Source organism: Leptopilina boulardi, unplaced genomic scaffold (genome assembly GCF_019393585.1).
Source record: "Leptopilina boulardi isolate dan_hultmark-lab unplaced genomic scaffold, ZJU_Lbou_2.1 LbouV2_210, whole genome shotgun sequence".
Taxonomy (NCBI): Eukaryota; Metazoa; Arthropoda; class Insecta; order Hymenoptera; family Figitidae; genus Leptopilina; species Leptopilina boulardi.
This window is the reverse complement of record NW_026137764.1, coordinates 907,505-933,986: the sequence shown is the minus strand read 5'-3', so window position 1 is coordinate 933,986 and position 26,482 is coordinate 907,505. Positions and strand designations below refer to the sequence as shown.

General features: G+C 28.8%; 1 protein-coding gene across 3 annotated transcripts in view; it reads left to right on the top strand.

The window, feature by feature from the left end:
• LOC127278718 (acetylcholine receptor subunit alpha-like 1) overlaps nucleotides 1-26,482 on the top strand; it is a 256,681-nt gene that overhangs the window by 144,791 nt on the left and 85,408 nt on the right. For all 3 annotated transcript variants that reach the window (XR_007842537.1, XM_051300547.1, XM_051300546.1), the window contains one exon: nucleotides 12,812-12,856. Coding sequence is in view for 2 of the 3 variants with exons in the window: in XM_051300547.1 (XP_051156504.1) it covers nucleotides 12,812-12,856 (45 nt within the window). In the remaining variant the exon portion in view is untranslated. The remainder of the gene's footprint in view (nucleotides 1-12,811; nucleotides 12,857-26,482) is intronic.

Below are 26,482 nucleotides of genomic sequence, written 5' to 3'. Positions count from 1 at the left end.
TTAAATAAGTTTTGTTCGCAAAGTAAACTCCCCTCCGTGACCAATTACAAATATAATGAGTAAATGAAAAAAAAAAATGATAATTGAGAAATGAAGAATTCAAAAGTGTTTACAGTGACGATGTTGTTTTGGTCAGTACACAACATCATGAAAGAAATGAAAACAATAAGTGTCAGAAAGATTTTCAGTTTCGCAATGTTCGTCAACACAAAAAAACTCCCCTCCGTGACCACTTTAAATTTAGTTTTTTGATAAATAAATAATAAATATTATTAATAATTTTTAGAATATTCTTTTAAATATCGCGAATACTATTATTACTTTTTTTTATAAAATTTATTATTTTTATATTAGAATCAATAAATTTTGGCTACGCCTAAAGGAAGAAAACTCCCCTCCGTGATCGCTAGTCACATCCATCGATTATAAAGCCTCATGCAAAAAAATGCACCTTTTTCGTCCCTCGAATTTTGAAACTTTCTTTATGCCAAATGGTAACATATGATGACCCAATAATCCCTGCAAAATTTCAAGATGAGCATATGCCCCCTTTCGGAATTACAGGGGGTCAAAGGGGGCCATGTCAAAAAAAAGAACATGTAATATTATCGAATAATAATGTTAAAAAAATCAAACGAAATCGTTCCTTCAAGATTTTCGTCTGCTGATTACGAATTTGAAGTCCGTTTTCAAAAATTCAAAATGGCGGAACCTATATGGTGGACAACAATTTAAAAAATCGATCCGATTGACCTGAAAATGGTTACTCGGAGGTTTTTGGGGTCGCTGATTACGAATCTGAGGTCCGTTTTTCAAAATTCAAAATGGCGGATCCAATATGGCGGACTACAATTTCAAAAATCAATCCAATTTACTTGAAAATGGTTACTTGGGTTACCTTAAGATTTGTGTTCACCGTTATTGAAACCCCCTAATTAACGATATTGAAGCCAATTAAATAGATTTAAAAGATAATTGTCCGACATTTTGAATTTTTTAAAACTGATTCCAGATTCGTAATCAGCGACCCCAAAAACCCCTGAGTAACTATTTTCAAGTAAATTGGATGGATGTTTAAATCTGTCGTCCGCCATTTTGAATTTTTAAAAACGGACCTTAAATTCGTAATCAGCGACCCCGAAAACCCCCGAATAACCATTTTCAAATAAATTGAACTGATTTTTGAAATTGTCGTCCGCCATATTGGATCTGTCATTTTGAATTTTGAAAAACTAACACCGGATTCGTGTTTAGCGACCCCAAAAACCCTCAAGTAACAAGATTTAAACGGATTCGATCATTGTATCGGTGACAAAATATTAAACAATTATTTTATATTAAACAATTATTTTTTAAACAATAATGTTCATAAAGATCGTAACAACGTATTTTAGAGACTTATTTAGGTCCTTCTCTTCACATAGCAATAGTCATAACAGTGGTTTTGAACTTTTTTTTTTTTTTTTCTTAATTCAGCATTTGTCCTTTTCGAGAGATTCACCCATATATATAATGTGATTAGTAAACGAAAATTTATAGTCAATAAGTATACCGAGATCACGGATAGAAGATACCCTGATAAGCTCATCATTGCCAATAGAGTACTTACAATCAGAAAATTCTATAGATCTGCGAAATGAAATGATACTACATTTTTTTATATTCAAATATATTTTGTTCAAAATTCAATTTAGTATTTAGTTTTTAAAACAACTTATATTCGTGCATTTTTTTACATTCTGTTTTTTTATTTCAGTAATTTAAACATATTATGAAAAATTTTTAACTTTGTAAAAGCTGCATGTTGTGAACGATTAACACATATATATATATATAGGTTGTTGACTTGCACCCCTTGTAATTCAACGCACAAATGTCGGTTCCAGATTATTCAGGGTTGAAATATAATGATATACAGTTTACCTTCATATTCGTATTTCACGTTTCATATTTGATATTCATATTTCATAAATAAAATGTGAATATTCTATATAAACGATTACTTTTTAAACAATCATTTTGTAAAAATTTTGGTTTTTATCAACTTTTTTTTATTATTACAATTTTTTTTGTTTGACAAATAAATAATTTGAGTAAGTGATGAAAAAATAAATGTAGCGAAAATTTCACGGGCATATTGTGGTTGAATGTAAAAAGATGTGGGAAATAAAATTTGTCTTTTTTATTCTCGTGAAAGATTTAAGAGACATAGAAAGCTTATTTTTCCCAATTTTATAACTTGGGAAATAAAATATAGTAAATTTGAATTCTAGACGTCAGTGAAAGTTTTTATAATATAGATATTTTTCTCTTTCTCTCTTTCTATGACAAAATTCTCTTCTTATATAGCGAATAAATTAAATACACACATATACACACACAAAATATCGCGAAAAAATGCGGTGGGGTAGCTTTTAATAATATTGAAAGGAAACAATAAAAAATGAAATGTCATACGAGACTTTGAACAGACTCGATGAAATGGGATTAAGAAATGAATCGTATTTGTGTACACAAAGAAAAATATATTGACATATATAAAATTCGAAAATTGAATAAAAAAAGTTTTTTTTTAATTATTATCAATATTAATAATAGTACATATATAACACAGCCACACAAAAAAAAAAAAAGTTCTGATCTGGGGGTCTGACTATATATTTTCTATGTCTTTTGGGTCGCTGAATCCGAATCCGAGGCCCATTCAACCCCATCACATCAGGTTTTTGAAAAAACCTCAAAAAACCAAAATGGCGGACACTTTTTTGGAAAATTTATCGGATTCGCTTGAAACTCGCTACTCGGGGGTTTTTGGGGTCGCTGATTACGAATTTGAAGTCAGTTTTCAAAAATTCAAAATGGCGGATCCAATATGGCGGACATTTTTTTGAAAAATTTGCCGGATTTGCTTGAAACTCGCTACTCGGGGGTTTTTGGGGTCTCTGATTACGAATTTGAAGTCAGTTTTCAAAAATTCAAAATGGCGGATCCATTATGGCAGGATTTTTTGTCAACTTTATTAGATTCGCTTGAAACTCGTTACATGAGGGTTTTTGAAGTCGCTGATTACGAATTTGAAGTCCAATTTACAAAATTTAAAATGGCGAATCCAATAAAGATGTTCTTTTGAGAAATCAAAAACTTGAGTGTTTTAATTCACCCGTATTTACTTTGTATCTTGCGTGTGCCTGCGTCCAGGGCACCTCCACGTGGTGTACATTGGGTAACGCAAATGCCGACGGTACATTATATAGTAAAATAGACGTGATAACATAAACATTGAAACTAAAGATATTACGCGCGTTTAATAGCACAAATTGTAGGTTTTTTTAGATTATGTCCGAATCCTGATATGATAAATTTAAACTGACTTCAAATTCGTAATCAGCGCCCCCAAAAACCCTCGAGTAGCAAGTTTCAAGCAAATCCAGCATTTTTCAAACAAATATCCGCCATATTGGATCCGCCATTTTGAATTTTTGAAAACTGACTTCAAATTCGTAATCAGCGACCCCAAAAACTCCCGAGTAGCGAGTCTCAAGCGAATCCGGCAAATTTTTCAAAAAAATGTCCGCCATATTGGATCCGCCATTTTGAATTTTTGAAAACTGACTTCAAATTCGTAATCAGCGACCCCAAAAACCCCCGAGTAGCGAGTTTCAAGCGAATCCGATAAATTTTCCAAAAAAGTGTCCGCCATTTTGGTTTTTTGAGGTTTTTTCAAAAACCTGATGTGATGGGGTTGAATGGGCCTCGGATTCGGATTCAGCGACCCAAAAGACATAGAAAATATATAGTCAGACCCCCAGATCAGAACTTTTTTTTTTTTTGTGTGGCTGTGTAATTCTTATTAATGATAAATTTAAAGAATATTAATTATTAAATATTTAAATAATATGTTACATTTGATGGGAACTGAATTGTAATTAATAGTCTCAACATAAAATTAATTGAAATTGGTAGTATAACTGTTTAATTGTAATTTGTATATTTCCATGGCATATGTGAAATTCGTCTCAAAACAATATTGCGACTATCAATATAAATGGTAACATTTTTCGGTGACGTTCTTGATTCGTCATGTGTATCACTTTGATTTTTTCAGAATATATTTATATTCTTTTTAAAAAATGGCATTTTTATCGTTCACTGCTCTCAAGTGATACATGCTTTCTTCTATGTCAGAAATACTACGCTCGATTTATCAAAGAATCTTCGTTCACGAGCATAAATAATTCTTTCTATATATTTCTCGACCCCCTTTTTGTGACACCCTATATTCTATGCTTTCACTATTTTCCCTTACCATATATTTTTTTTCTCATTGTTCTTGCACATGTCAAACTGTTGGAAAAACAAAATGTTTTCCATTGATTTGATTTTGCGCGCGATTTAGCTCACACAAAAGGAGAATAAAATTTGAAAACTTCTATGGTAATCAAAGTGAAAAATAGTTGCAAAAGACTTTCACTTTGGTTTCTCATTGAAACACTTTGAAAATATTTTTTCTAAATTATATGTCGCATCATTTATTTCTTTCTTTATTCAATACTTTCAAATAAAAAAAGATTTATTTTTTTTAGTATTGATTCTAGTTTTTTTTTTTTTTTTAATAAAAATAATTGAAGTATCGGAATAAAAGTTTTGACGAGTAAAATATTACCTTTACTTTATTAGGAAAAGAGGGATGGGTAATAAAAATTGAATTTTAGTATTTTTACAATTCTAGAAACGTTTTGGGAGGGAAACTTTTAAAATAAGGTTAATGTGTCATGAACCGGAATGATCATAAAACCAAACGACTAGAAAGGCAATCACAGAACACTTCTTGAAAAATACAGTTAAAAACCAGATGGAAACAATATGTGTAATTTTATTTCAAGACATATTATAAGTGATTTTTCAAGTGACAAAAAATTTAAAAACAAAAAAATTAATAAATTTTATATAATAAAATTTTTTGTACATAATATAGTAAAAAAAGTAAAACTAAATTTTTCCCTATTAATAAAAAAAAAATAATAAATTAATGTGTAACAATAAATTTTCAACTTGTTTCGCGGAAGTATTTTTCAAGCAAAAAAAATTTCACAATTGTGATAAATAGAAACGTTTTTCTGTGTTGATACTATAACAACACACCTCAATCATATTATAAACTATATCTTCCTTGTATGACATCGTCTGTGCAACGTACGAATTTCTTTTATACCACACATGTGTGATAGGGGGAAAAAAGTTTTGCAATATGTTTTTTAGTATAAAGAGGCGTCTCAAGGAACATTTACTTCATTTGAACCATTTGAGATATTATCCGTTAGAGGAAGGAAAAGTGCGAACGAGAATATATACGTGGCGTTACCACAAAGGTATTACCGTTTGCATTATCGTCATGACACGCTGGAGCCACTGGAGGAAACGGGTCGCATTACGACATAATCGGTTGAGAAAATCGCCAGGGAGAAAAGTGAAAGAAAAAAAAAGGAAAAAAAAGATGAAAATAAACTTGAGCATTCTCAGAATAGGAAACTTCGTGAGCAGCAATTTTGCCCGAGATATTAATGGCTCTGAAGTTTCTCCTATTCACTAAAGTACGAAGAATAACGTACATTATTATGAAGAAAAGAGTAGAAATATTTGTTGCATAATATGAAGCAATTATTTCTGTTTATAGTTGAAAATCCCTTCTTAAAGAATTTTTTTTTTTTTTTTTAAGACTCGCTTAATATTTGCATGATTTGCACGGAATTTCCATTTTCTGTTACAATTATAATAAGTGGTTTTAATATTGTTTTTTTTTTAAATAGAATGAAAAAAATGGAATCAAATGTTGATAATTGAAAAAAGATAAAATAACTTAATTTGTCTTTTTTTATAATGAAATTATTTTTGTGTTTGAATTGTTAATGGAAAGATATCGATTGTAATGCAGGTATATAGGGGTTTTGATCAATTAAACATTTATAGGACAAAAGCCATTCGCATTTGGTGGTAATGGATCAATGATCGTAGTAATAGTGTTCACTATACTACACCCAGTGGTCAAATACTAGTTTAGTCAGACAGATTATCGCTTAGTGTCGAGAGCCTTCTCGACTACTGTCTTGGGTCGTTAAGAAATCATTCTCTAATCCTCTTTACTAGATTACAGATCTAAATCCGATTATTGACCTGTCAGCACGTTGGTTTCGTCTCATTTAAATACATCTTCATTTTTTTTTATTCTATTATCTCAATATTTATTTGAAAATTTGCGATTTTTTCTGTATTATTCATAATGATGTACTTTGCCGTTTTTAAAATAGAACTTTGTTTAGATCCTTGACAGTTTTCTCTAGTTTAAAAAAAATGTAAATAAATTAAATTTTTAACATTGTCTTTTATAAAAAAAAGTTATTACTTGTTGAAGGGAATTTTTATACAAGTGTTTTAATCATTTTTTTATTTTAGGGGTTTGATCAGAATTCTTAAAACCCTAAATAAGGTGTTCAAAATTAGAAAAAATTTATACTTTATTATAAATTAACGCAAAATTTAATATATTTCCAAATTTAAATACAGAATATAACGTCAATTTCATAAAAAGTAACTTTTACAAAAAAACAAAACATGTTTTTTCTAAAAAGAAGATTTTACAAAAAAGAACTTTTACAAACTATATATGTATGCTTTGTAAAAAATGCTTTTAAATCACGAACAAACTTTCCACTAATAAACTCCTTCAGAATCTCAACTTATTCGAAAATTTCCAGGAGCGATCTAGAAAGTTTCGTTTCGTATCTGCTACTAAAGTCAAAGGAGCAGGTGTGCAAGCTAAGACGTCTCTATATTGAACGAAACTTGCTAGAACTGAAGCGAACTTGACTTTGTATAGAGTACGCTTGTTAGGGTTGACTTTCCTGACCATTGATTACTGTTAAAGTTTCAAGCTAACATATAGTCTATTTTGTGTCTTCTACAATACATACGTTTCTTTTTTGTTTTCCCTTTTTTTCTGAATTTTTTTTTTGCGCTATAAAAATCGTGATAGCAAAGAGACTTTCGTGGTATGACTTTAATTCAGAAAATGTAGAAAACTTATTTCAAGGCAATTCCTATGGCCCTTTTCATGTAATCCTCGTCGCGCGCGCAGCTCTTTTCGAGTCCATAATTCCTACCTCTTTGTGGAGGTTGCACGAAAAGTGGCTACAACTTTTTCCAAGAAAGCTTATCCCTGAATTTCTTTCCCTAAAACCCTTCTCCCCTCTTCTACCTTTTCCTCTGTTTTTTCCCTCACTTCGTCTAACTCCTCTTTAGTAACTATATGTTGCTCGTAAAATAAAAGAAAGACGCGCAAAAACCACCTTCGTAGGCGTCGATTTATGCGTTTATATCCAAAAATTTTCTACACACAAGAGAATTATTTAGAACAATAAAAGTAATTTATACTTATAAATATAACCTTAAATAAATAAGTTTAAGATAAATAATTTTCTCAGTTGTTGAAACGAAAAAAAAAATTCAGAAATTAATATTAATCAGACAAAAACAAACTGTGATTTAAAAAAATTTATTATTTTTAAATAGGATGCATAAATAAGCTCTAAACCAAAATTTTTAGAATTATGATTTGATGCTAATATTTTAGAAAATGCAAATGATCGAAAATCAATTTAACAGAATTTTTATTTAGGTAGACGAAAAATAATTTGATCCTTTTTAAATTTTGACATCAAATTCGGATTCAACGACCCCAAAAAACTTTATTAGTATACTCATTGTTACTCAAATCGAATTACGTTTAGTATGTTTTTCTAAGGTGGCGTCACTTTGTATGTCATTTAGCATTGGTTCATTTTGAGATTCAACAAAAAGAAGACTAAGTTTTTCTGTAGCCACACCGAGAAAAAAGAATTGTTGTAGTTACTAAAAATTAAGTCCGCACAAAAATTCCGAATTGTCAATATAGAACCAGCAGTTCTATTTGTTTTTGAGACAAAAAAAATTGTTAAAATGGGATTGTTATTAAAACTATTCGGATTGTTCGGTGAACAAAGAGAATTGTTTGATGAACAAAGAAAATTGTTATGGAACATTTGAAATAACAAAACTAAATTGTTGAATCGTCAATACAATTTGTTCTATTAACAAAGCTTTGATCCGTCTAATACAATTTGTTCAGTTTCTTCGCCTTCAAAAATAATCGATAGCAGATTTCCGTAGGTCATATCACCAGTTTCATTAGCATTAAAATCTGTGGAACATGCAGCTTCTGAATCAAATTCTTTGACCTGAACCCAAAAAATTATTTTGAGTTGAAATTTGTTGTTAAATAATATTTAATATACATTTTGTATTTTTAAGCTGATGTTATGTTCAATAGTAACCGAGTATAACTTACCGATAAACAATGAAATTGTATCTTCATCCACTCACTACACTTGAAATAGATTTTTCACTTTACCCGGATTCATTATTTAACAGCACTTTGTCATTTAAAAAAAACTAATAATAAAAGCATAAGTGGCACATGTGCCAGAAGCAAACGACACGACGATCTGCACGCCAGTTTGCGAAAATTCAAAATGACCACGTGACATGGAACAATAAACCTGTCAGTTGAACAAATCCGGATTGTTCCATCAGCAACACAGCCCCACAAAAAAAAGTGTCGTGCGCGGCAAACCAGACTAGTCATTTCCTATGTATTTTGACGCGCTGAACACGAATCCGTAGTCCGTTTTGCTCCATCACGTCAAGATTTTTTTCTAACCTCCAAAAACCTGTCGGACTTTGAGAGGTAGGCTATTTTTTTTAAAAATTGATGGATTTACTTCAAACTTGGTATCTAGGGGTTTTTTGGGTCGCTGATGACGAATTTGAAGTTAGATTTTCAAAATTCAAAATGGCGGCTCCAATATGGCGGACGAATTTTGTAAAAATTGATGGATTTACTTCAAACTTGGTATCTAGGGTTTTTTTGTGTCGCTGATTACGAATCTATACGAATCTATCACATTTTGAACCCCATGCAGGGGATTCAAAATGTGACATTTCATAACAGTCTACCAAAAAACATTTAGGAGTAGCCATGGCTACTCCGAAATGTTTTTTGGTAGACTGTTATGCAGCGGGAACTATAACTTTTTGTTTTGTAATGAACCAGTTTACTATTCTCAAGAACTGACAGTTCGTCCGCCATATTGGAGCCGCCATTTTGAATTTTGAAAATCTAACTTCAAATTCGTCATCAGCGACCCAAAAAACCCCTAGATACCAAGTTTGAAGTAAATCCATCAATTTTTAAAAAAAATAGCATACCTCTCAAAATCTGACAGGTTTTTGGAGGTTAGAAAAAAATCCTGACGTGATGGAGCAAAACGGACTACGGATTCGTGTTTAGCGCGTCAAAATACATAGGAAATGACCAGTCTGGTCTGCCGTGCACGACACTTTTTTTTGTGGGGCTGTACAATCGACAGAGAGTTTGCTTCTGTAACTGTACGGCGTTGCAAACTGAACAAATCTGACAACAGAAAATTCGTGTTGTTGTTAAAACAACATACATTTGTATTGACAATAATCCGAATTTTAATTTTAACATTTCTAAATTGTAATATCAACAAATCTACTGACAACAACCCAAAAATTGTTTGCACAACAATCCCATTTTTCTCCATGGCAGTGTTTCATGTTAAATTATGCGTTCACGATGACTTTATTGTAATTAAAACAATTATTATTATTATTTTTAATTTTTAATTAACATTGGAACTAATGGTAGATTTGAACTTCAAACTCGTTTTTTTCTAAATTAGGTTTTTGGCACTTCTAACTTTGAATTTTTATAACTTTGCAAATTTTTCACTTAAAGTGGCTTAAGACCACTCAAATTGTTTGAAATTTAATCAAGAATACACTCATGCAAATAAGTCCAATAGTTCCAAAGTGGTCCCTTTTCATGCAGACATACACATATATGATTGAAGTTAGCTGAATATAGAAATCATTCGATTGAGGCAGCTGCTGCATCAAATTTTCTTCAGTGTTGACTGTCAAGGGATTAAACTTAATTTTTTACTAAATTCTAGTGAAAAATTTTAGATACTATTTATCTCGGCGAAATAAATTGGAGCCGAGGATTTAACTTGAATCCGTGGTTCTTGCGCAAATGTAAACGAAATCTTTTTTATCTGTTTATTTATTCCTCCATGTATTTAAAAAGAAGATCTAAGTGATGTGCAATTTCATGAAAGAGCGAGGCAAGAAATCGAGTTTGTATGAATGTTTTTCAGGAGAGAAAAAAGCCACAGAGAAAGAGTAAAAGGCCAGGGTTGGTTCAGTGCTCGTTATCTAAAAGTGTTGCTAGTTAAAATAGATGCCAGAGAGAGTGAGAGAGAAAGAGAGGTGTGTGTGTGTGTGCTTCATCTCTTGTTGACGACATGGTTCGTTCATTGTATACGACATTCTCTTAGACGTCGGTGTGAGAAAACACGAGGCGATTCGAGGACCGTTTACGTGTGTAAGAAGCCTAATGCTATGGAAATTGGATGTCGAGAGAAAACAGAGGGATAGATCGAGCACCTCTTGGGGAGGATATATAGAAGAGGTCAGGGGGTACAGAAAGGGGAGAATGTGTTCACTCTGAGAGTATGGGATCGCGTGTGTGCCTACATATGAAAGTCTTTCTTTAGGAATATATGTACGTACACACGTACGAATACCATTCAATATATGTGTGTCAGTTTCTTCAGAAGTTTCCAGTGGAACTAAGAAAAGAAGAGGCGAAGCTAAAGGAGACGACACAAGAGTCGTTCGGTGCCTAAAGTTCAGATGAGAGAGAAATCTAAATACAAAGTGGCGTTGTAAACATTGACTTATATCCATCTATGGGTTTAATATTCTGTTAAATTTTCTTCTTTTTTATATAAAAAAAACTAGAGTCGTTTTTTTCGCACAGCCTTTTTAATTTCTTACATTAAAATATGAGTTTAATGGAAAACTTCAAAAATAATCCTGATTGTTTAATTATGTTTAATTATATTGCAGTTTATGATTTTAAGTTTATTATGTTGACGGCAATTGCTGACTATTTGTGTTTTATCTTTTATCTTATTTTTCCAAATTAATAATTGTGAACACTTGGAATTTTGGAATATTCATTGAAAAAAGTGTTTGATTTTAAAAACAAAAACATTTCGTTGGTATTTTTCTGTTGTGTCAACAAAAATTTTGGTTATCCTAACCTAATTTTCATTAAGACAACAAAAATCAATCAAACATTTATTTTATTTATAGGTCAAAAAAATATTTATTTTAATTGAATAAATTTTGTTTGAAATAACCAAAAAAAATGGGTTAATACAAAAAACATGGTATATTTGATTCAAACAAAACTTTTCAGTATTCTATTCAGACGGACAGAAGCGTCGTTATTTTTTCGTATTTCATGTTATATGGTTGGCATTTATGACTGTCATTAATTCATAACTTCCTAACTTAAAAAATTTTTGAAGTTAATTTCATAAATACTTACTTTAAATCGGAATTAGGGAAAATTTTAAATAATTTCAATTAATGAAAAATTTTATTAAATTTAAATTTGAACTAATTCATAGAAAAAATTCAAATATTAGTTAAAAAATTTACTAATTTTGATTAAAAATATAGATACTTTGATAAGTTTAAAAATAATCACATGCGGACATTTTAATTATTAAACACATTTTTTCTGAGCTTTGCATGTAAATATTTCTTATAGATTGCAAAAATAAACTTTAGAAAATGTTCAAGAAATTCCTTGTGCTGTGTGTGCAATATAGCAGATTTTGTTTTATTTTCGCTTTTGTTTTATCATTATTTATTTTTTGTTATTGTTCTTCTGATATTTTTTTTTCTGTATACATTTTATGAATTTATTTTTATTAACGTTGTTAAAGTGCTATTTATAACTGACCTATCAATTTAGGTTACTTTATGAATACATATAATTGCTTTTGGGAAAAAAAAATAAGTTTGGTTAACTGAACAAAAATCTCGTTAAGCTGAAAAAATTAGTTGTTCCAATGCAGTGAAATGGTTTAAATGGTTTGTTGATTGAACAAGAAGCACATCAGTTTTTTCACGGACTTTATGTTTTTTTATCATCATCATATATATATATATATATATATACATATATACCGTCAAACGAAAATTTCCAACTCTTTTTAAACGATGTATTTAAAATTTTAATAATCTTTGACCCAATTTCAAAAAAGTCGTGACACAGTTATACGATTAGTTTTTTAAATATAAATTTTACTGTTTTGTTCTCTATATGTACATATATGTATATATCAGCTTTTTGTGTAATTTGAAGAAAAATTTGTTTTTATATCGAAAATTTAAAAAAATATTTTTGATGTATAAAATAAAAAATTGTCCATGTGGAAAATAAATGACTAAGTTTTTATATACTGAAAATCTTTTTAAAAATTTAAGGATGTTAAGTCACGTGATTTCACATCACGCAAGGTCATATGTAAAAATTTCTTTTCAGTTTTTTTTTTGTTTTTTAAATATTTGACAAAATGTTACATCTCCTGAGCACCTTACGACATTTTTATAATGGTTTTAAACTTGTTCATAAAATGTTAGTTCAATCCATGAAGAATTTAACGAGAAAACCTTTAAGGAGAAAATTTACATGTGACCTAACATTCACATGCCCTTAATGTCCAATTCTTTTTTTTTATCTTTTTTTTTATATTTGAAAATGTTAAAAGAAAAATTAAAAATAACACTTAAAATGTAAAATAAAAATAAAAAATATATTTTCTTTTTGTTTCAGGACCTGAAGAATCAGATCATGACAACGAACGTTTGGGTGGAGCAGGTATGTTTTTATCGACTTTTTTTTACTTTTCTGGTTTTTGTAACGTTCGAGTTTTACGGGTACGTAGTTGTCGCATTGAACACTCGATATTTTAGACGGGATAGTAAGCGAGCAGGACAGGAAATTTCATTACGGGCTCTTCGCTCGACGTTTGTGATTGAGGGTAAATGGAAGGATTTCAGAGTACTCGAAATGTCGGTGACACTTTCTACGCGAGAGCGACTATTATGAGGAATTGCCGTCGAATTTACGTTCGCACGGAAATTCTCGTTGATTGCACCTAGGATCTATTCATTTTTCGATTTTCCAATGACAAACACATTCATTACAGATATTACTTTTTTCACTTTCGAATAATTATCTTCTGTGGAATTGAAACTAAATGAAACGTAAAATATAGTTAACTATTTTTTTATTTTACATTGAAAAAGAAAAAAAAATCTCACTGTCAATAAGTTAATTGATTTTTATTTTTAATATATTATAAATGCTTTAAAGAGAAAACCGATTTTGTAAATATTGACAATGCTAAAAGTGGAGACATAATGTTTTCTTGATATTACGAAGAAATCCTGACATTTGATAAATTACAGCTCGATTTAAAACGTTTTTGCTTCTTTTGAATTTTACTTGTATAGTCATCTTTAATGCTACAATCTGCAATACGAAAGTATGGTTTAAGTAACGTCACATTAATTCTGAACTCTCTCTCTTTCTCTCTCGGTTCTTCTTGTATTCCTTATGCATTTGGAGCGAATGAGAATTTATGGTACTTTAAAACTTTGTCGATCCGCTAAGTCCTATGAGAAATATTGAAACCTCAAAATGTTCTTTGCATTTAAGTGAAACTCGTGGCAATTTTACAAACTTTTCACATTTTACTTGATAATGCGTACACATTCTTATATCTTATTCTCTCAATTAAAATTGACATTTGCAAAGCTTGAAAAAATATTTTTTTTTATTTATTCACATTAATATTAATAATTACCACACTCTCAATCTGTATTATTAAAAATTTTAACTGTTAATCAGTAACTGATGTTTTGTTATATGAATAAAGTTCAATTTAACCGGGGATCCTGCTTTACACGGTCAAAAATATATAAAAAAAAAATTTTTTTGCCAAATTTTTTAGATGATACATCTAAGAATATGTACCTAAAGTTTTAGAAGACAATCTAAAGTATTTTTTAATCTACAAAACTAAATGCATCGAGGAGTCGGAATTCAATGGCGTTAGTCGTTTTTTATGATCGGGTCAAATTTTTTAAATAATCGACATTTTGTTTTTTTTGTCCATTATCAAAATACAACATTTATTTTAATCAAAAAGAATAAAATTAACTTGAAACTCGTTACTAGGGGGTTTTCGTGGTTTCTGATTTCGAATCCGGTGTCAGTTTTTCAAAATTCAATATGGCGGACTTTTATTTAAAAATCGTTCGAATTCGCTTAAAATTTTCTACATAGGGGTTTTCGTGGTTTCTGATTTCGAATTCAGTGTCAGTTTTTTAAAATTCAAAATGGCTGACCAATATGGTAGATTTAAAAAAAATCGTTCCGATTCAAGCAAACTTAAATGATTTTTGAAAAAAAAAGTAAAAAAAAAAGTCAGTTTCAAGTCAATTTTATTATTTTTGATTAGGAAAAATGTTGTATTTTGATAATGGACAAAAAAACAAAATGGGTATTATTTAAAAAATTTGACCCGATCTTGAAAAACGGCTAACGCCATTGAATTTAGCGCCCAAAATTAGGTTTATACACTATATGCCAAGTTTGTTCATTTTTTGAACTATCACAGTGTATTCAATTTTTTAAGATATAAATTTTCTTAACAAAATATTATACTCTTTCACATGACAATTATTTCTTATACTATTTTTGAGATTTTCACAAAATTTTAGCTTAATATATGAAATATTTTGCGCGGAAATCTGCGGAGAATATTTGTATATGAAGTAACAACAATCACATGACCTTAATAATTATTTAGAAAAATAAATAATTAACAAAATTACATTTTGTATTTACACGGATGCAATTATGTATATTTTTACTTTGACTTTGGCAATCACTTTAATTTTTAATTTTTTACTGAATAATGAGAAGTAAAAATCAAAAACCCCAGTTTGCACTAAATAAATTGAAAATCCCAAAGATAATTTAATACCTAAGTTAAAATTCGTATATTGACCTATTTAGACTTGGTCGTATTGTCGTGGGGATTTTGTTATTTTAAAAGCAAAATAGCTTTAAAAGTGCTCAAATCTTTTTAATACGCGACCTCAAAAACTATAAGATTGTTGAATTGTTTTTGTCAGCGTAGTAAGTTTTATTTTTATGATTTGTTTAATAATTTTTCATATGATTTTGGTGAACTAGAAATAAAGTTTTTTCTCACATTACAAGTAAAAAATCTCAAGTAATTTATATAAGTGAAATAATATTTAAATATTTATAAAATTATAATATTAAATGTGTCGAAATAATTTTGAAATTATCTTTATATCTACGCGTCACGAGTTGTATGTTTACATTTTGAAATACATACAATGAGTATTGAAAATCATAAAAACAATTCAATCAGTTGCAATTCGTGTCTTGACCTGTTTAGACGTGATCAACGTTAGTGTAAATGTAATTTTAAAATCAGTGTTAAATATAGGTATCTTTTTTAATTGTCTTATTAAATGTTTTCACATTATCTCTAGTGAATAACTTCAGGAGTGCTCGAACCTTTTAATTCGCGAACGAAAAAATTGTAGTGTTTAACTTTTTTTTTGTCATTTTAGTAATTTTTTATTCCGTGAGTATTCGAAATTATTAAAATCGCTATCGCTTAAATTTTGAGAAAAAGTATTTTGTTGTTTTGTAATTTAAACATGATTTCGGGAGTGTTTGAAAATTTTTTAATCGCGTGTGTTTCTGCCACATCTTATCGTATAAAATAATAACAGTTGCAGGTTAAGGTTAGAGATCTTATATTTTTTAAAATAATAATTACATGCAATTAATTTCACTATTTAATAATATTACATCTATTTTTTTACAAGAAGATTATTAATGTTTTAATGCTCAGGAAATTATCTTTCAACCCTAGAAAGCACATCTTTGGGTAGAAAAATTACCCAAAAAAAAATTCAAATTTCAGGGTTTTTTTTTTAAATTTTGTGTTTTTTGTTGTGGTTTTTAAAATTTTTTGGCCATATTTTTGATCCTATCAAAAAACAAAAACGCTATCTTCTTCCTTATAAAAAACTGAAGAAAATTATATATTGTAAAGTTATTTTGCCTTAAATATGAACATTCTAGCAACAAAACAATTTTAAGGTGGTTTTCTACCCCAAATGTACTTCTATGTATGAGTCAGCTATGTTTGTGCTGTCTAGGGTTAATAGAATTGATTACATTTTATATTTAGGTAATTATAAAGGAAGGCACTACATTTATTTTGATCCCTTTTAATTTTAATGATCGTACGATGTCATAAATATTTTTTTTGCATCATTTGGGTCCTAAAAATATACCAAGAAAAGATAATCTTCATTTTTGACCATTTTAGAATACATAGGTATTATTGTTGTAAACCATATCATCGGAACGTCAAAATATTATTGAACAAATTTTAATCAATTTAATTTGGATGATACGGCTTAAAATAATACAATATTTAAAAATACTTTTAATAAAATAAAATATGTTTTGAAAGTCGTATACATGCGTTAGCTTTTGTTAGTGGTATATTTTGAAATAAAATACTATAAGAATGATTCCACACTGATCACACTTTTGAAATCTATTGCAATTGTAGTGAATGGATGAAGAGACAATTTCATCATTTATCGGTAAGTTATACTCGGTTACTATTGAACATAACCTCACCTTAAAATACAAAATGTATATTAAATATTATTTAACAACAAATTTCAACTCAAAATAATTTTTTGGTGTCATGTCAAAGAATTTGATTCAGAATCTGCATGTTCCACAGATTTTAATGAAAATGAAACTAGTGAAATCTGCTATCGATTATTTTAGAAGGCGAAGAAACTGAACAAATTGTATTAGACGGATCAAAGCTTTGTTAATACAACAAATTGTATTGACGATTTAACAATTTAGTTTTGTTATTTCAATTTTATTTGTTCATCAAACAATTCTGTTTGTTCACCGAACAATCCGAATAGTTTTAATAACGACCCCATTTTAACAATTTTTTTTGTCCCAAAAACAAATAGAAATGCTGTTTCTATATTGACAATCTGAAATTGTTGTGTGGAAGTAATTTTTAGTAACCACAACATTTTTTTTTTCTCCGCGTAAGTAGAATTTACATGAATTTACTTTTCTCGCTTTTATATGAACTCACGGAAGTATATATTATAGTTGTATGTAAAATTAGAGTTGTGAAAAAATACTGGTTTTAATTTTTGTTTTTTCTCTTTTTTTTGACCGTCATTTCCCGTTGTTCGTTATTTGGCATTATTTTTATTTTGACGTTCATGGTAGTATTTCACAATAATTCTATTTTAGTTTATTATTGGAGAGTTTCGATTTAGTTTCTCTATTGCCTATACACATATTGAATTTATTTTGTCGAATTCTGAAATTTTCAATGTAAAATTTTTGTCTCGATGGTACATTGAAAAATAGTTCTTTTAAATTTAGTTTATCTTTTTTAAAAACCACATCTCTTTGTAATTATCTCCTGTAGAATTACTCTGTAATTACTTTGTTGAATCGTTGAAAATAATTAACTAGAAAAGTTTGTAGAAAATTAGTTATCGTAACTATTTTTTTTTCTTTTTCCATTTTTTCAGCTATTTTTCTTTTTAAATATTCATTTAAAAAAAAATTGTGAATTACTTTAAAAAAGTCACAAAAATTATAAATATTGTAGAATAACGTTTAATTATCATTGTTTATAAAATTCTAACATAAACGTAAATGCAACGTAATGCGGGAAACAAAATTTATTGTTTTAATAGTAAAAAAAAAATTGAACTTTCAAGAATGTTTGCATTCATATAAAGATACATTTTTTTATAAAAATATCTTTTGGAATTTTACTTGTTTTTTTTATTATTTTTTAAATTCTTATTTGATAATTTTTAGATTTTCGATATATATAGAGTGTGCGGTTTATAAATCTTTATTGAATGTAAATTTTGTGAAAGAGAATTTATTCGATTGAATCTGCTCGGCGCATTGGTAAAGGGAAAATCATTTGAAAATCGGAAAAGTTCCGTGCGGTTTAAGATCGGCCAGAGTATACAGTGATCTCTGGGATTTTCAGGACACTGAATATGTTTATTTGTAAGTCTAAGAAGATCTCCTTTTTCCAGTTCAGTAGTGAAGCCAACTTCAGTTGCTGAAAGGTATGCTCTCTTTAACGTACCTAAACCGATCTATATTACTTGGTCCGACAGAATACTCTCCCTTGAACGATTTGGAATTTCAAAGGAGCGAATTTCATTCTCCTCTTGTTGACAACGAAGACTGAATCGCGAGTAGATAGTGGATCTTTATTGATGTAAGCTTTTTTTTCTCGTCGTCGATTATGCGCTCTTCTCTTTCTCTCTCTTGCGCTCTTTTTTTTTACTCAAACCTTTTTCAAACTTATACATTTGTTCGCATGAAATTTCATTTAATGAAATTATAATTTTTTTATTTGTGATCTTCTTTTCTAGTCTTGGAAAATTTTTCCCTTTACGTCAAGATTTTTGTTCATTAATTATCCACTGAGAAGAATCGGATTGTTAATATTAAATTTACAAATTTGGTTTGTCGTGAATACAGTTTTTTTTGTTTAACAGTTTAACTGTTATGACAACAATTTCGAATTGTTAGACGAACAACAAATTTGTTGCAACAACAAACAAGATTTGTTAGTTCTCTATATTAAGGTTGTGATTTTACATTTAACATTCTTCCCTTAACAAACCCGATTGTCTGTTTAACAATCAAGATTGAAATTAGAATATAGAATTGATTTGCGAGGAAGAAATTTAATGAAAGATTTAAAAAAAATAGTTTACAATTTTCTTGTTGAGAATAAATATACGATAATTTTGTTTTCGAGTGCAGTATAATCAGGTGAAAGAAATTGCAATATAAAAAAGTGGAAAAATCGTGAACTGACAAAGAGAGAAAAAGTAAAATGATTCTTTCCTGGTGTATCACATTGGGCAAAAGGGCGAAGAGAAGAAATGCATCTCAACAAAAATCGTTTCAAGTTCTCGTTTCAAATCTTGAATGGGTTTGCTAAGTGTGAAAAGTTCGTGAAGAAAGGAGATTTCTTTCTTAAGGACTTGCCTCGAAGAACTTCAAGAAAAGTATTTTATTCCGCTTTTTAGTGTTAGTGGTTGATGCTTCGAAAATCTTCTTAGCTATAGTTGTTGTCATATTGTTTCATTTAACTACATTCTCCTTGCTCTTTTATATGTATAAAATATCAGAATCACTATCACAGTAGGAAGAACTTAAAAATTCTTCATGCTATGTTACACTTTATTTTCTCTCTAAATCTGAATTAGTAAAAATGTTCACTTATTTAAATTAGTGACTCACTTTTTGCTTCTGAATTAGTAAAATTTTACTAATTATTAGTAACTTTTACTAACAATTAGTAAAATTTAACTAATTCTAAAGCAAAAATTGAGTCACTAATTTAAATTAGTAAACATTTTTACTAATTCAGATTTAGAGAGTTCATTCATTAAAATAGCATTCAGATTATTATTGAAATATAATTACTAAATACTAAAATTATATTTACACAGAACAAAATCATACAAAAAAAGGTACTATTTTAATCATACATAATATATTTTTATTATTATATTATTAAACTAGCAAATGAAAAATTTATCTCTAATTTAAAATGTAAAAAAAAGAATTTAACATGAAAAAGGTGCTCCTTTTTTTTTTAAAAAAAAACTTTGTAAGTACGAACTTTTAAAACTCCGACTTTTATTTCCTCGATGAAATTAATTCATAATTTAAACTAAGAATTTACTGCTTAAAATTTTCATGATTCTTTTTATTATGCAATTATAATTATTATACTATTTATTCATCTCCATTAAAAATGTGTTTAATTAAATAATATTCTCTTGTTAAAATAATCATTTTTTAATATATATAAATAGAAAAGCATTTTTATTACTATAACAATATTTATAATATATATTTATTTATTTATAATATATTTATAAACCATAATAAAACTTTTTTGGTTGAAAATCATTTTGGAATGAAAAATTTACTGGAAATACAAAAAAAATTTTGCATACAATAAATTGAAAAACCAAAAACTTTAAAAATCAAGGAGAGTTCCGTTACACAGAAAAAACCTGAATTCAAATTGAGTATAGATTCTATACTCAATTTGATTCGCAACAAAAATGAAACTGGTTGTTTCATTTCGAGTTCTAAGGTAAAAGTATCAAAATGAAACAGGCAAGTTTCATTTTGAGAAAAAGAAAAATGGAAAAATATTGTGAAATAACGAATAATTTTGCACAAAAACATGAAGTATAATAATTACAAAGAAGTAAATAACACGCTAGACTTAATATATTTGATTAAAAATTGCTTGTAATCGCGTAATAAAATAATAAAGGAAATATGTTTTTAGGTTAGAAAAATGAAAACATGTGTTTTGACAACAGGAACGGTACTGCCAACTTAAATAATAGCGGTAAATTTAAAAACTTATGAAATTAATTATTATCTACGTAAATAATAATAAATAATTTTTATTTAAAAACTTCTAAATATTCGTACTGGTCAAAATAATCTTTCTGGTGTTGTTGAAATATTAGAAACAATAATTGAAATACAAAATTACTCTGCTTATGATGCCAACTTAGAAATCTGAAATTCCAGCCAATATCATTTTGAATAACATGAAGTTTGTCCCATACTCATTTCGATACCCAAAAGAAAATGAGTTGCAACAAAAATGAGTCCAAGTTTTTTCTGTGTAGAGGCTTACACGGAGAGAAGGGCGTAGTAGATATTACTATCATGTCAGTTCAATCTGCCAAACAGAATCGTCCATTTTGGACTGACTAAACAGTCAGTTAAATGCACTATTCTGTTTAGTAATATGTAAGGGAGAATTTTCATGTTTGCTGAAAGAAAATAAATTTACCGACAGAAATGTATTGCAGAAATCTGATTGGTTGTCCGCAATCTGCTCTATTGTGAACAACCAATCAGATTTGTGCATTTTTATTGTGACGGTAAATTTTTGTATGTAATAGTAGTCCCTCTGCCCAGGTGAAAAAATTAACGTTACTAACGTTACTAATGTTACTAACGTTAGTACCTATAAAAAAATTAAGAGTTTCTAAAATATATTTTCACAGAAACTTTGCCACTACTTTCCCATTACCACTTTCACTTCCACTTCCACTTAAACTTTTTATAATTTTCATTCCCATTTCCACTTATACTTTTTCTAATTCTCATTCGCATTTCCATTTTCACTTCTACTCTTTCTAATTCTCATTCCCACTTCACTTCCACTTTTTCTAATTTTCATTCCTATTCCTATTTCCACTTCCAGTTTTTTATATTCATTGCCACAACCACTTTTTCTAATTCTCATTCACACTTTCACTTCGACTTGTTCCAATTTTCATTCCCATTTCATCTTCCACTTTTTTATTTTCATTACAACTTTTTTATATCTTCACTCCCACTTCCATTCCTAATTTTTTAAATTTTCATTATCACTTTCACTTTTTCTAATTTCCATCCATGGTAATTAAAAAAAGTGTAAATGGTTGTGTAAATGGAAATTAGAAAGAGTTTTAGTCGAAATGGCAACAGCTAATGAAAATTAGAAGTGGAAAAAATGGGAGTAGAAGTGGGAATGAAAATTAGAAAAAGAGAAGTGGGAATAAAAATTAGAAAAAGTGGAAGTGGTAATGAAAATAAAAAAGTGAAAGTGGAAGTGAAAATGGAAATGAGAATTAGAAAGAGTGGAAGTGGAAATGGAAGTGCGAATGAGAATTAGAAAAAGTGAAAGTGGAAACGGTAATGAAAATAAAAAAAGTGGAAGTGATAATAGAATTGAAAATTATAAAAAGTGCGGGTAAGAACATTAAATACTGGTCGATTTTCGACAAGTTTCAGCAAAAATACAATTTAGAAATATTTTCTTAATTTTCTATAGATACTAACGTTAGTAACATTAGTAACGTTAGTAATATTAGTAACGTTAGTAATGTTAATATTTCTACCTGGGTGGCTACGCTGTTCAGTAGAATCTACCAAACGTGTTTAGTAGAATATACTGAAGCATTCTCCCCGTGTAATCGGAAATAATTTAAATTGAAATCATATAATTTCAGTCGAAATAATTTAATTTGGTGTCTATTTAGGCATCTGCACGATTTCAAGTTTAAAAAGAATCAAGAATACATCAAAGAAAGTTTCTCCATAAAAGAAGATACCTACTAAATCTTTTACATAATTCAAATTCAAGTTAATGGTTTTTTTTTTCAATCTGAATATCTTATTGGGGATTTTCATGTACTTAGTGACACGTTTCTTTAATGGTGAAACATTCTAAAAGAGGGTGCTGAAGTAAAAAGAAGCGTGAGAAAGTTGAAAGTGGAGACAGTCTATATACAGGTGGCGAAGGATTGAAAAATATTTTAATTGTAAAGTAGAGAGTAGGTATAGTTCTCGCACACCGCATTGTTTTCAGTAGATTGAGGTTCACTTTCAGAAGTTAGCTTGCGAACAGTGGAGAAGGGATTTGAAGTCAGAATCAGTTTGACGAGCTTGGCGATAGACCAGAAAACTTGGCTTTCTATTATTTTACCATCCAATTTATGCCGTGCGTTTTTATTTCACTGCGCGAACTGGAAGAATTCGTGATGAAAATACTAACGCGAACAAAGAAAAGTCGATTTCAATGAAAAGAAATCCGGGCGAACTTTTATACAAACTAAAAAAAAAGTCTTGATAAGTTTTTAATTTCTTCTCTATATATTGGATAATATTTAATGTTGTGGAAATGATGAAGGTATACTATTTTGGAAAAATGAAATAAAAATTGTGAATATTTATAATTATTGAATGATGTATTTGAGGTCAAATTTGTAATAAGATTCTTCTGATTTAAGTGCGGGTAGAGGAGGGTCAGGTTGTAATGATAGTATTTTGTTTAGTTCAATATTTTTAAATTTTTTAGATATTCACTTCACCTTTACTTCACTTCACTTTCACTATTATTTTGAAATTGAAGTGAAATTAAAGTGAAATCAAGTTACAAAATAGCTCCCCTAAATAAAAAGTTTTCTTAATATACAGACAATGAAAATATGTTATACTTGCTTTTACAATCAAAATTTTTGTTAATGAAACTAGGAGGAAATCTTTCGAAGGATGTTTACAATATATTATAATAGTTAAAAAAAATTTTTTTTTAACAATTTAGATTTTTGGTGAAGAAAAACAAAAAATCGCTTTTTTTGTTTTATAATTTCCCCAGTTGACGGTAATTTCTTTGACATAAATTAAGTTGGAAACCCATTTTTGTAGAAAGCTTGTAAATAAGTCTCCGTTTTGTTTGTGAAATTTTTTGTATAATAAAAGGATGGCTCTATCTGTTAATTTTTACATCCTCATCGTATGAGAAAGTATTATGATTGTTGAAAAATTGACATTTGCTAATTCTATAAAATCTCAATTTTTTTAGCCACCCTGAGACAGAAAATCATAGTTTGAGGATGGTGTCTTGTCTGTGCGGGTGTATGTGTATGCACAAAATTTTGTTAAGGATTCTCCAAGGGGTGGTGCGGAGTAAGGGGATAGTTTCTATTCTTCCCGTGTGAAGACTCACAAGTTTGCAACCTTAGAAAAAATAAATTTTTATTTGATAAGTAAGGTTCTTGTCCTTATTGATAGGAGAATTGTTTAGAAAAAGGTGTATAAATTAATAATAAGCTTTTCTCGTTACTAAAATATTATAAATTCTATTTAATTAAATTTTTCAAAAAGTGCTTGAAATCAGGGCAACGTCGCATTCTCGTCGCGTAGTTTATGTAAGGTTGGTAAGACTGGTCTTTGTATTTATATATATGTATGTAACACTGATTGGGCCTACACCTGATCTGACAGCTAACCTCAAATTTTTTGTTATATGTTATTATTTAATTGTTGAACTTCCATAAAACACTTAAAATTGAAATGAAAATAAGATTATTTACTTATAAGAAATTTGTAATATAAGTCGTTCACCTCAAAATTTGAAAATAAAATGGAAAATATAAATAGTTTATTTATTATACTTTATTTCAATTTGCATGATAATTAGTAAACAAATATCCAATTAAATAAAATTGTGATTGTAGTAGTTTTGAACTATATTTTATTTTGACAAAAATATATTTAATTATAATTTGAGGTTATGTACGTGTATTTTTATCACTTTTTTTTGTTTTCCAATAATTAATCAGAATTAAATTTATAGAAACTTTCAAATTAAACATAACATACAATATTCTATTAAAATTGCAGTTTAATCCATTATTTTCTAAAAATAATATAAAAAAATATCTGAATATAAATATGAATTTGTCGACTTGTATACTTGCATTTGAAATTCGCGGCGAGTTGCTGCGCAAACGTGCCAAACACGTGTTGCGACGTTGCCACGTTTTCATGTCTGCAACACTTACTATTATTATTATGACAAAAAATGAAACTTTATTATTTATTTACTGAAAAACTATGTGGTAAACTTTCTTTATATTGTGCAGTTAATAAATTTATCATATTTTCATCCTGTATACCAACTTTCAGATTTTTGTGTCATTTTCATTACACTTTTTTCCTATGGTTTATACACGTTCCCATAAAAGCCCATGTTAAATTGGTTATATGTTTTATTTTTTTTCTAAACAACTACGTGGTAAAAAATCAAATCAATCTAATGAACAAACTGTCAAAATTTGATAAGTCTGTGTCATTTCCTTATATTGCCAGGGAGAATCCTTAACAAAATAGGTTTTACAAATTTCAATGGATCAACTTGTTTACATTTTTTTCGTAACATAAAGTTGATTTTGATTCAATTCCTTATCACGTACATAGGATTTTAATATCATATCGTAATTCTTAGATGTTTTATAAAAAGCAATTATTTGTTTACAAGTAACTAAATTTAATTATTTTACAGTAAGCGTTATAGGAAATGTTCAATTTTTTGTGAATATTTCGCAACGAAAAAGCATTTTATTCCGAATATAAGTCTTTTTGGAGATAAAGTACTTTGAAAGTCTTTTCTTATGCTATCAGTACTTTCGATTTAAAATGAACTAATGCCGTTACTTTCATTTCCGGGTGGCATTACCTGAAGATACAAAGTCCTATTGGAGTAGATAGAGCTAACGATTGCTCAAAATCCCCTTAACTCGATGACCTGGTCTCTCCCAATAGAAATGGATGACGTGGTTGGATACAGCCGATTCTCCAAGGAGTTTTTCCTCCTTGGAGAAAAGCCACAGGGAAAACCGGAAACTCGAGTTTATTGTGAAGAAAGGCGGAATAGCGCACACGAGAGAGGAGGCGCTTTAGAAAATAAAGGGTTAAGTCAATTTAAGTTCCTGTCCTCGGTGTAAAATACAAACCAAGACCTTTGTCTTGGAGTTCAAGTATAATTTGTAAAGAAAAGTCTCCATTCTTTTTGATTATCGAATTTCCTTTCTTGAATTCGTGCGCAAAAATTGATGACTGTTATCTTCTTATACTTATTTGTTCTCTTAAATAATGTTTGCTGAAGAAAATTGATAAAAGAAACTTTTGAGAAATTAAATTTGACGGAAAATTTTTCTTTCAATTCAAAGGACTTTTACCCAGTGGGAAAAGCACGATTGGCTGAATATTGGTCCAATATTGGGAGTACTTTTGTCAATCTTGGTCCATTATTTTAGCCAATATTGGACCAAGTCTGGGAGTGTAGAGACCAAAGCCAGGGCTCGAATTTCAATATTCAACCAATATTCAAAAATACAAAAATCAGACTTCAGCCAAGATTAAAAAAAAAATAATTATTAAAACTAAAATGTAATAAAATTTTTTGTTATATTTATATATTATATTCTATTATATATAATAACATTATTATTTCCCTTCGGATCAAGGGATATATATAAAATCATCCGCAATAAACGGAGAAAAAGAAAATCTTCTAACGTCATACTAGACATTAACAATTATCATCTAAATAAAAGAGATATTGTAAAGATTCTGTACATATCGCGGATAATTATACTCTAACCAATTTATGTTGTTTATGAGAGAGAAAAACACTGCCATCTAGCGGATAGTTGGAAAATTAACGTAGCGCGAAATTTAAACTGGATGAAGGAAAAACTGTAAGTTTATTGCAGATGATTTTATATATAACCCTTGATCCGAAGGAAAATAATAATGTTGTTATATATAATAGAATATAATATATAAATATAACAAAAAATTTTATTATATTTTAGTTTTAATAATTATTTTTTTTAATCTTGGCTGAAGTCTGATTTTTGTATTTTTGAATATTGGTTGAATATTGAAAATCAAGCCCTGGCTTTGGTATCTACACTC